Source organism: Lepisma saccharinum, chromosome 1 (assembly GCF_977018435.1).
Source record: "Lepisma saccharinum chromosome 1, izLepSacc3.1, whole genome shotgun sequence".
Classification (NCBI taxonomy): Eukaryota; Metazoa; Arthropoda; class Insecta; order Zygentoma; family Lepismatidae; genus Lepisma; species Lepisma saccharinum.
In genome coordinates, this window is record NC_139229.1 from 36577916 (window position 1) to 36590188 (window position 12273).

A 12273-nucleotide genomic window follows, 5' to 3' on the forward strand; every position below is an offset into this window, starting at 1 on the left:
TTATTTCTACTTATTTCGCATTTTCTAGATGTGACCGCCAATTTTTAACTGCAGATTCGTGATTAGGATGCCAAAATTAGCGAGTATGCCGAATTTGAAAGCAATCGGAGATACTCCCAGTATTCTGTAATTGCTCCAATCTATGCAACATTCCAATTCTTTCGAAAATTATTGGAATTCCCTGCACTGCAAATTTTATGAAACACAGCATGTATCCATTATCAGAACACATTACAGAAATCTGGTCTCTCTTGTGGATGTGTGAGGGGTTTTTGGTGTTGCAGTATGTGAACTGTCGTAGGCAAGACATGCTTGTTGTATGCTAGGAAATGTGACGAACATACACTACAAATGCTTTGTCCTAGGAACAGGAGTCTGTCCACAATTTTTCGGTGTAAGTTTGCATTTAGGGTGGTGTACATAAATTCAGAGTTAATATGACCATAAATTGGTCCTTTGTGGAAAACATTTGGGGGACTGTACATGAATTACTGCCTGAAACTACACTTATCAATTACTTACTGATTATTTATTAAATATATAAAGTTTATTTCTGTCAAACAGAATAATTAATTAGTCATAATTATACATATGTAATGTCATTAGTTGTGCGTGACAGGGGATTCTTCAACTTGTGACACTTCTACACAAAAACAACAGCTCATTCATTGTCTAGTTATAAAGACAGAAGGAGCAGAAATTCCACACCGGTACATAAGTAGGTTTCCAAACGTGGTATATGCATTAGTTTATGAACGTGCAATAACAAGATTTACAATTCCTGCACACCAAACACGTCTTAACTTGATTCTCGATCATTTATCATCATAAGATTGCATTCCATGTCATTAGTTTCTGAAAATACATTCTGTCACTCTTTCCGCATAACGTGATTCCTACCACACGACCACATTCCATTGAAAACACCTGCTGAATTGGAAACAAGCAAATTTTGGTGTCTTGACATGCGCCGTCCTTACTTCACATTCGTACTCCCGAAGTTTGAAGCGTGTAAACAAAAATTAGCACATTCTACACCTCCACAGTTCACTGAACTTACATCTTATTCATAACATAACTACGTTATTTCATATTTAGATGAAGTGAATAAATTAAAAATACATCACAAGAAAGTTACAAGAAACGTCACTTGACTAGTTTATTCCTCGAACCTTACGTTTTCAATACAGTGGTCAGTGCGAATGCAACTTTACGCCCAAACTAGAAACATTCCTGCAGTAACAAAACTATGTAAAACAACTTTAAATAAAAAGCAACTATTAATATTAAGTTACCTTCTTCAACTATGGGCTCTTCTGGGCTATTGCTTGATGTCGAAGGATCCGAATTACTTCTTGTTCGTTCTAAAGAACCACCATTTGACCCTAACGTATCAGTAGTTTCAGCCATCTTTCACACACTACGACAACTTCCTTATTCGGAATAAAGTTTGCTCGGATTGGTAACGGAAGTGCACGAAAGTGTACAGGTAGATGCGGCCGGGAGATGGATGAGGGAAATAAACATGTTTGCAAACAAGAATGCCTCGGGATGTAATACATTCAAGCAGTTTAAGTGAAATTGTGAAAATACATTGAGCTGAAACTTTTAACATGTATGAGAATATCTTCTAATCAAGATCTGTGACAAATTTGAAAAACAAAACGGCATGAAAGAAAAGTGTAATGTATACTCAGGTAAAACATACAGTTAATGCGTTATATTTTTTATTATTTGTTGGTAAGCAGAGGTGTATTTATAATTGCTGGTACAGAGTTACATTACTCTGTAAAGAAATTAATAAGAAAGTTACCTTCAGGAGTATAAGCCTATCAAGCATTCTACTGTGTGTCAGGGTTTCAGTATGACAAATCATAGTTTTAACTTAATTTATCTTATTTATTTCAGTTAAGTAGAATAAATAGAAATCAGAATACAAATAATTCAAATTGCAATCTTCATTTAATGCCTTATATCGACGACTTCAGACGTTTGAGTTTAGTGCAAGGCTAGTTGTTTTTCACATATTTTCTTCTTTTATTCAAGTTGTTTCCATTGCATCAGTGAATGCTGTTGGTTATTTTTTCACAGCTGTTCAGTTGGGTACTATTTTCATTTAGTCAAAACACCTGTAACTCATTGACTTCGTCCTTTTTAAGATTGCTACTTACTTATTCTGCATTGCGGAACATTCTATAAGGTGTAATTAGGAATTTCTCACTAAAATAATTTCAATTTTTCATATTACGAGAGTTATTGTTGTTCTTTTGTTCGCTTGTGTGAGAGACAATATGGCGCGAGCATTCTGGATCATCCCGCGTGGTGCTTGTGTTTTGTCAAGTGATGCAGTGTTTCTAACCTTCTAAACCAAAAAATGCCTACTTCCGTGTTATTAATTTTCTATTTTTTCCCGGGTAGCCCCACAAACCATTCACGGATAGCACCACGAACCATTCACGGAAAGGTTAGGTTAGGCAAGCATAGCTAAAATTTGGGGTCACGTCATCTTCTTGAAAAAAACATGGGGTGGTTGGAAACAGTGACAGGGTTTTACGTCATCAAGCACAGGGAACATCCGGTTCGTACATGGAAGCAATGGCAATTGCGATATTTTTATACATAAAAACATGAATTATTGCTAAAAAAGATGAAACGATGACAGAAAATACATTCGGGAACAATGCTACACAAAGTGATTTGCGTAAGTAGTTTCTTCTGTAATAATGAAGAAATCCGTTTTGACTAATTGAAAGTGTAACCTTCATTTGCACAAGTTTAGTATCTTTAGTTCTGCTTAACACTTTAAAGAATGCAAAGTCAAAGAGTACTTCCATGGGTCCCGGATTCGAATCCTGGTCTGGGCATGGATGTTTATGAGTGTCCATTCATCAATTTCATCATATCATCACTCATCCCCATCTTCCCAAATTAGCCAAAAGTGGCACAAAAAGCGAAGTAAAATACAGCATATCACTCAATGAAAGAGTACTTGCATGTACGTGTGTGTTTGTATTGCCCTAAAACTTAAACCAATCAGTCTTGTTACTGGAACTGCCCTCAGGAGTGTATTCCAGGCAATTAAAACATTAAAAATTCCCGAAAATAGGTGTTTGAGAAGGTTACCAAAGATTAAATTGGGAATATGCCACAATACTGTGCTCGGTAACAGTCCCTAATGTTTAATGATTTTTTCACAGTGTCATAGGAGAAGGATGAAGTATTGCAGAATTGCAGAAATTGTTGTTACAGTAAATTTGAACCTTGGTGAAAGTAATTACCACTGTTTGTGATTCCAAAAAGTGCAATTTATTGACGAAAGAGATAAGTAACAAGTACCTTATGCAAGCATCTGCATTTCCCATCGATAAGGCATTTTTCGTTCAAAGACGAAAGTGAAAGTATCGCAGAATAGTGGAAATGACTGTGAAAGTAAAGTTGAAGGTTTCTGAAAGTAAATACCACTGTTTGCAGTACTGAAAAGCCCTCTTTATTGGCGAAAAAAAAGTTGTAAAGGATATCTTTTGCAAGTATCCCCGCTTTCCATCGACGACGACTACTGCTGACACAAGGCTTGAAGGGGTGTCATGCCTGAAACCAGCACCAATATGATATGTTGAAGTTATTGGGGAATTATTGTAACACTAAGTGCCCTAAACCTGGTGCACCTAACCTAATCACGAGAGCATTTAGAGATGTTATTTGAATACTAAGAACCTTAAACATGACTCGCCTACACAGTCGTAGCTAGAGATATCTGGGCCCTGGGCGAGAATAAATCTCGGCGCCCCCTACACTTGCCTTGTCGAACTTCTACCATTGTTTTTTTAAGGGAGGGGTAGAAGCATTTGTTGTTGTGCCTTACTTAAATAATGTCATTCATTCAAATTGACGTTTCATTTATGCTAATAATTGTAGCAATTACAACTATCAAGTTGTTTGTACGTATACACATATTCTTCTGACCTCTCAGTGCAATGATAATAAATCATAGAAATAAAACTAATCCATGCAAAAGAAAAATCTTGAATAGCATATATATTTCTTAGGCAGCAGAAAAATCTCTAAGAAAGATCATTAATGTCATGTAATGTTTTTTTTATTACATGAAACCCTTTCAAATACCCTGCAAAGTCATTATACAAACTAGCTAAAATCATTCAGTATTAATGTAATGTTTATAAAGTAAAACCTATTTACTTCTTCACCTGTTATTTTAGGCACGAGCCACTACTGGTCGTTAGTAGTAATGAAGCCAACGAAACTTTCTTCGATTTTGCACTGTAACGTAACGATAAATTTGGGACTTTTGCTCTTTATGACTGACATCAGGAGTCAAGTCATACAAAATGGCAAAATATTTTGCCCTTTTAATGTCCTCAATTATTGCCTGACGTACTTGATTCCCTGCTATGTGGACAAGTTCATTCTGAATTTGTGGAGATAAATATGTTACATCAAGAACTGCTGATGGGGAGTGTATTATTGACACGTGAGAATTTAACACATCGTCATATTTTGCCAACAACATAAATAGGCCCAATAAATTCCTATGTTGTTCTGTAGTCTCATCAGCTTTACATTTATAGGCAATGAAAAAAAAATAGTAAGTGTCAGTGCCCCCCCCCCAATTTAAAACTTCTTTTTTGTCTTCATCCGTCCATCTGGAAAATGGTGTCTTCCTTGAGTCAAGAATAGCTGACTAACCTGGCTATTTTGTCTGTTGAGAAGTACAGAGTTCAGTCACTTGTGTTTGATGATGTTATCAATGATTTTGCTGCTCAAAAGGCAGCTAGTATGTTCGCACAGGAAAATTGTCCAAAAATCATGTACTGATTGTAGTTCTTAATAAGTTTTTGTTTTTATTGTTGTTGATTTCAGCTGATCAGTATAACATTTTGCAGTGTAAATAGGTTTTACTTTATAAACATTACATTAATACTGAATGATTTTCACAAGATGCATCATACGAAGGTAGAGTTAAAAATAGTGTCAATGCAGTGACAAAATTTGGGTACAACTCAATACATGATCTTTTATGATGAATGAGAGAGCAGCAAGTGGTGACAAGCATTCCGAGTGAAAGTCTTTTAAAAATGCTTGCACATGATGTTTAAAAAACAAGAGTTCATGACGTAACTCACTTCTGTTAATTTCCTCGGGGTATAATAAAGCCAAATCAAAGAGACTCTTTCTCCTTCTCAACGTTTCTTCTGACATAACTGCCATATTTCTTGGAATAATTACGGAAAAATCCTCCAGAACTCCTTTCATTAGCTTGAATTGATCGCCTTTTGTGACAAAATTGAATCCAATGCCCAAAACAAGCTTTTCCTGATTTTTTGTTCTTCATTTATACACTTTCATCTTCTGGAACTTCATCAAAAGACTTGGTTTTCTTTTTGGGACACTGTTCTTTGCTTGCAATGTTCATATCATCACAGATCTGTTTGCTTTTCTCAATAGCGTTAGTCACAATTTTTGTCCAATTGGCAGACAGAAAGCTTTGCAGTCCCTGTAAGTGACTAACACCTATATCTATTGTAACAGAATTTTTTTGTAGCCGTAGGTTAACATAGTTAATAGCTCGATGGATATCAGCCCGGCAGAATAAGAGCACAAGAAAGTTAAACTTCTTAAGGCTGTGTAGCAGGCATTTGGCACCGTGTACTGTTTCGGGTGACTCTTTTGAGAGGTCACATAATTTCTCCAAAGTTGCACAGACATCCGGAAATTGTGTGCTTAGAGATTGTACTGCTTTTGCTTTTGAAGCCCACCTAGTTGCTGATTGACCCTTTACAGTAATATGGACATGGTTTTCTAAAACACCCCAACGATGAGTTGATTTGCCGAAATAACTGTAAACATTTTGAATTGCTCCAAATGCATTGACAGTTTCTGTGTCTGCTGACGCAGCACCATCTAAATTTAATGAGTGTGATGCGCAAGGAACATAACGAACTATAGGAAACTGCTGAGATGTGCGAGCTTGAACACCTGAGTATTTCCCCGGCATATTACTGGCGTTGTCAAAGCACCGAGCATGGCAGTTTGACATGGAAAGGCCATCATTCTGAACAGCATGTAAAATGTCTTCAGTTAAGGTAGCGCCAGTTTGTTGTTAGTAGTAATGAACCCAACGAAACTTTCTTTGATTTTGCACTGTAACGTAATGATAAATTTGGGACTTTTGCTCTTTATGACTGACATCAGGAGTCAGGTCATACAAAATGGCAAAATATTTTGCCCTTTTAATGTCCTCAATTATTGCCTGACCTACTTGATTCCCTGCTATGTGGACAAGTTCATTCTGAATTTGTGGAGATAAATATGTTACAGCAAGAACTGCTGATGGGGAGTGCATTATTGACACGTGAGATTTTAACACATCGTCATATTTTGCCAACAACATAAATAGGCCTAATAAATTCCCATGTTGTTCTGTAGTCCCATCAGCTTTCTTCCACAAAACATCATCAGTGCCTCGTTTATGCAAGATGTCTTGATGCCAGAAACAAAATACAGTCTAATAGTGCCCGTAGTAGATGCCTCCATTTACCAGTTTCACTCAGAATTTGCTGTTGTAATGCGTTGTCAATAGCAGTGTTGGTCTTCAAATGTGATGATAGCTGCCTCCACTCGGCAATAGCAGTTTGTGTGCAGGAATTGTGAATTTTCGTGATCTGGAATTTGCGGATTAAGTTTACGCCAGTGGAAAAATCCTTGAGCATGGCAAAACTGTGACTGAATCTGATTTGGCAAACAAGGAAGACAGTACACATACACCAAGCAGGTATTGTTCTGAGTGGCATGTACTCTCATCCTGTACACCTTTTATTTGAAAACTGCCTGGGAAGATCATTGAAAGAGCCAGACCATTACAACGTATTCTTTTAAATGAAATAGCTTTTTTGAAGAGATAGTTTTCAGTTAAGTTTTGCAAAAATAATTTTGTTTTAAAGGAAAATTTAGTACAGTTGTTACGACATGCAGACTGCAGTTTACACAAATAGTATTTTTACAGCTGCATATACTATTGGAACTATTCACTAAGAAGTTGTAAAACACATTCTCACTAACAAATAAATAATATATATATAAATTGGATATTTATTTATTTTATTTTATTTGTTTAAAGAAAAGCTTGTAATGCGAGCGCAGCGAGCAATAAAATAATTATCTTTGCAAACTGGCAATGATATTGTTTCAATAGGGTGCCAATACTTTCAAGGGGATCGCATGCATCCTTTACTACAAGTAATTTTCATTTTTTTTCTTCTTGCCATTCGGTGTCCCCTTCCATCAGTACCCAGGGTGGTCACCCTGCTGCCCCCCTCCCCCAGCTATGGCTCTGCTCACCTAACCTAACTACGAAACCCATTTGCACCACACACATGTGACCTAGATGGCAGCAGCAGTCAATAACCAAGATGACAGTAAATGAATGAATGAATGGTTGGTTGCAAGAGAAGAATCATATAGGAGTATGCGGAAGTGAAAAAACATTTTCAAAGCAAACATGCAGTAAGTAACTTCTAAAACTCCAAAGTATTGTGTTAACAGACATAAATAGAAATTGAACCATGAAATAGATGCATGTGTGCCTGGATGATATCGGAATTAAACAATCAGAACTTGGGCCCAGTGCTTCCTGGTGATTTCTGTACCGATTTATTCCGGAAATGAGAGAAATGCCAAAAGTGTAGGACAGAAATGCATATGTATGTATGCTTTGACTCTGCATTCCATTTGTAGTCCTGTTATTTTCTATGCTTGGTGCATGTATGTATCTGTGTAAGAATAATTTTCTCTCTTTCCAGGGTTGCAAGTAGAACTTTCAAGAAGCTGAAGTACAACCACCTATGAAAATGAAGAAAGGAGAGAAGGCACCTGATGTATCTAGGCCATTCAAACTATAAGTACCATTTCATGGTGGTTGCGGTAAACGCGGTTTAAAATCACTTACGTGAAATTTAAAAGATTTCGAGCTCCGCTTCAAACGCTGTACCCTTTTGTGAATGAAGACAGTGGATCTTTGAAATTAATAGGATTGAACCATTAAATTGTGCAACGCGGAATTACGAAATCTTTTAAATTTCACGTAAGTGATATAAGTACCATTATTATATATTAAGAAGTTGAATAATAATGCACTTGCACATTATTTCTACTTGTCTTGTTTAAATTCTTTCTAGTGACTTAACCATTGTTACAAACAGGTGAAGTTACAAGTTGTACAAGTAATTTTTTTCTTTAGTTACTTTATTTTATTTCAGCTGTTGCAATAAAACTGTAATTTTGGTCAAGTATAATTTACGTGGGAAGAAAAATAAAGTATTAATAATAATAATAATAATAATACAATTTTATTGTCATCAGGCCAAGTACAGCAATAGACAAAGTCTATTTACGCTATGAATAGATTCAGGAAATTGTCAGTTGTGGAGGTATTTGTTCCAAAATGTAATTAATAGGATTGAACCATTAAATTGTGCAACGCGGAATTACGAAATCTTTTAAATTTCACGTAAGTGATATAAGTACCATTATTATATATTAAGAAGTTGAATAATAATGCACTTGCACATTATTTCTACTTGTCTTGTTTAAATTCTTTCTAGTGACTTAACCATTGTTACAAACAGATGAAGTTACAAGTTGTACAAGTAATTTTTTTCTTTAGTTACTTTATTTTATTTCAGCTGTTGCAATAAAACTGTAATCTTGGTCAAGTATAATTTACGTGGGAAGAAAAATAAAGTATTAATAATAATAATAATAATAATACAATTTTATTGTCATCAGGCCAAGTACAGCAATAGACAAAGTCTATTTACGCTATGAATAGATTCAGGAAATTGTCAGTTGTGGAGGTATTTGTTCCAAAATGTAATTTGCTTTAATTATTGTGCAGGTAAATGGTAACTATTGGGTACCTCTTTTTGTGAGTGTGTTTATTTACTGATACAGCATAGACATGAAAATGCAAACAGACAAATACAACCAGACTTGAGTGGTTGCTATCATATGTAATGTATGACAGGCTACTTAGCCGAAGAGTCTGGTCAGTGTATGTCTTTCTATTACTGTGTTGGTTTGTTTATACAGGGTGGCCCAAAAAAAGGTAACCAAAATGTAGAACTGTTGTACATGTGTCATGTACATGGGCCAGCTTGTATCATTTTATGCAATATGAGTTTCTCAAATTAACATTAAAGTACACAGTATTTATGTTAACCTTAAGTGTTCTCTTTTTACAGCCCATCAGATTGTCAGTCTAACTGGAATAAATTTTCAGCGGCAGAGCATTATAGTAAGTAGAAAGGCATAAGCAAACGGAGGTTTTAATTTTTAAAAAATAATACTACAGTATTATAATAAAGCGGAAGGGAATCATTTCTTTCTTTACATGAAATTAATCTTCAGTACTTTTTCGTTCACATTTGCCTACTATATGTACCTTGACGTAAGAGTAGAGTTTTGTTTTGTCTTGTGCCCTATTATTATTTATTATTATTAGGGCTGAACTGATGCCAATGCACTTACCAATTTCCACCAATAGTGGTCTCGAAAATTGAAACAATTAAAAGTTGTTCAAAATATCGATTAATATTAGTTGGGGAGTATTTCACTCCATTTATAATCAACAATTTAGCAGAGTTTTTCTTCAGAGTGTTCAAGAATTCCATCAGAATACTAAAACACCTGTTATGTAATCACGAAATGCAGTTTTTCATGTAATATTGGGTACACAATAAATGGAAACTTCGTATTTGTGTTATTCCCAGGAAAATTAAATTCTGTGAGCGTATTGTGCAGTATTTTTGGTGATCCTTCGAAAGACTAAAGTTTCGGAAAAGTATTTGCCGGTATCAGTAAATAAAATCCAATCTACACTTTCAAATATTGTTGTATTTGTGTTGGGTCAGCCATTGCTGTTGGTGTTGTTGCTCTTATTGTCATTATGTGTGTTTTTTTCTAAGTAGATATACAATTTAGTTTGTTTATTGTGTTCATCAGAAGAACTGCTCCAAATATTGTGGTGTGTTCATAACTGACCATGCAAAAAATGTTTAGTTTTATTCTTACCTATGAAAAGGTGCCACTACAGAGTATTGCCAGAAAAAGCACTGCTCATTATTATTATTATTATTATTATAATACTATGTTGTGGGGAAAGCATGTGTTTGTTGAAATACTGCATGTGATTTGAATGGATGAAAGTTGATTTGGAAGTTGAATATTCTTGTTGGTTTATACATATAATTCTTGTGAAAGGTGTAAGAAAGATTCATAATTTTGATTTTATTTCAGGGATGTGTTGAGTTAACCATTATTCCTCTTAAGGAAACTTTGAGATGCGTCAAACTCAATGCAAAGCAATGCAGGATTTATCGTGTATGCCTCAATGACACTCTTGAGGCTCCATTCCAGTATTTTGATCCTTTCTTGGACATTGCCCAGGGTGATGCAAAGCAGTAAGTTTTTTTTCTCTGTCTTCTTGTTTCTGAAGTATTTTCAGGATTGTGCTTGTTAGTACATTTTCATTACAGTAACTTTATGAAATAAGGGCAGAACAATTAGTTGATAGTTATTATTATGTGAATCGTTAGTAAAATTGCTGTTATTTTCTTGTAGTTTACGGTTATTACAAGCATAAGAAAACAGTTTTTCTTTGTGACGTTTCAGGAGAACACATGCTCCTTTCATCAGATATTTATTTTCATTTTGACTAAAGATACAGTTATAACAATGGTTAGTATTTTTTTAAACAAAAAGAATCCCTTATATAATGAGTGTTGTTAATGTTACATTGTTGTAATATAGCAACTTAACTGTGAAAAAAGCAGTCTTATTTTTATTTGAGATTTTTTTTTAAAAAAAAATTATGAATCCCAAATATCATCAGGTAATTCAAATTCGTCATTGTTTTCACAAAGTCTCTTGATGTTTTCTGTTACATTAAATTTTAAAGATGGTGGCTTACTCCATTTGTGAAAAAGAAAACTCCATACTGAATCTATGTTACCATTTTCATTATTTAATTTATTCCAGTGTTCTTCTGCAATGAACGAAGCTTCCCAGACATTCAACTCTGTGTTTCCCGTTAATCTTTTTAAAACCCTTCTCTTTTTAATCAAATGTTTCTCTTCGATGATATGAGTTGACAAACCTGTTCTTGGGTTTAGATTTATAATGTCAAAATCGTGTTCGTGCCATCTTATTGCCATTGTCCTTGCTGTTTGTCCCACATAATCCTTTGAACATGAACAACTTGTATTATATATTCCTGTGGTTTCCACATCTGGTAGAGAGTTTCTCATTTTGAATTCATTAAATGTACATTCCAAACTTCTTGATGATTTAAAAACAATTTTGAAATCAAAACTTCTAAAAATTTTTGCAATCTTATGGGAGAATCCCTTGTGGAATGGAATGCACACAAATTTCTTTTCAACAGATTTTTCATCTTTGTCAGTATTTCTCTTTTCCTTTAGTTTTCTTGCGACTTGTTTTTTGATTTGGTTTATTCTGTTAGTGTGAAAGCCATTTTCTTTTGCTATATTAAAAAGCCTTTCTTCTTCATTTTTGATATCCTCATTATTAGAACATAGTCTTTGTGCTCTCAGGAAAAAATTTAAAAATATGTTATCCATTGTTATACGCGAATGTTCTGAATTGGCATGGATGTAGTTTTAGAAAAACTAAAATTGCTGTTGTTTGCTATAAAGAATTTGTGCCTACTTTCCGTAATTATCATTTGTTTCTTATTTATGTGAACATATACTTTGGCATTTTTTTTAATAACATTAATTACACACCAGCTCAGTGGCCGAGTGTGTCAAGCATGGTGTATCCCCAGCTTGCAATATTTTCTCAAAGCATTCCCCAAGCTGTCTCATTGTCTCCATGCTAAACCATAGGATAATCCCCCAGCTAACCTCTAGGCACAACCAAACATACCCCAGCTAACGTTCCACTTCAGGCACAGGCGTTAAGTAGTTGGGTTTCAGACTTCCTACCCAGAGTTCTCATATCCAAGTCCCAGCCTGGGTATGAGTGTTCTTTGTGAGTGACCATGAATAGCCAATAGTGACATAAAAATAAAGCTAAATATCAAAGTTCAAAACTAATTACACAGTCTCCCCCTCCATGTAGTACTGCCTTGACGGGGCGAGGGGCTTAGTAGGCAGGCCATTTTCTTCTCATCATTTCACCCATTCTTCACATCGATATCTCACGTTTTGACCATTGCATCACGTCATTCATCTCCAT

At 35.1% G+C, this 12273-nt stretch overlaps 2 protein-coding genes across 9 annotated transcripts in view; one reads left to right on the forward strand and one right to left on the reverse strand.

The window, feature by feature from the left end:
- Window positions 1–1441, reverse strand: part of LOC145994569 (phosphatase and actin regulator 2) — a 535503-nt gene extending 534062 nt beyond the window's left edge. For 3 of the 8 annotated variants that reach the window (XM_083130696.1, XM_083130677.1, XM_083130633.1), the window contains exon 1: window positions 1296–1436. In XM_083130696.1, coding sequence (XP_082986822.1) covers window positions 1296–1410 — 115 coding nt within the window. In that variant the 5' untranslated portion in view covers window positions 1411–1436. Of the gene's footprint in view, window positions 1–1295 lie in introns of all 8 variants that reach the window. The other 5 variants (XM_083130687.1, XM_083130631.1, XM_083130659.1 and 2 more) reach the window with 4 other exon arrangements.
- The window catches only part of Taf2 (TATA-box binding protein associated factor 2), a 76121-nt gene continuing 65246 nt past the window's right edge, over window positions 1399–12273 (forward strand). The window contains exons 1-4 of the mRNA XM_083130630.1: window positions 1399–1697; window positions 7818–7912; window positions 9256–9310; window positions 10312–10475. Coding sequence (XP_082986756.1) covers window positions 7860–7912; window positions 9256–9310; window positions 10312–10475 — 272 coding nt within the window. The 5' untranslated portion in view covers window positions 1399–1697; window positions 7818–7859. The remainder of the gene's footprint in view (window positions 1698–7817; window positions 7913–9255; window positions 9311–10311; window positions 10476–12273) is intronic.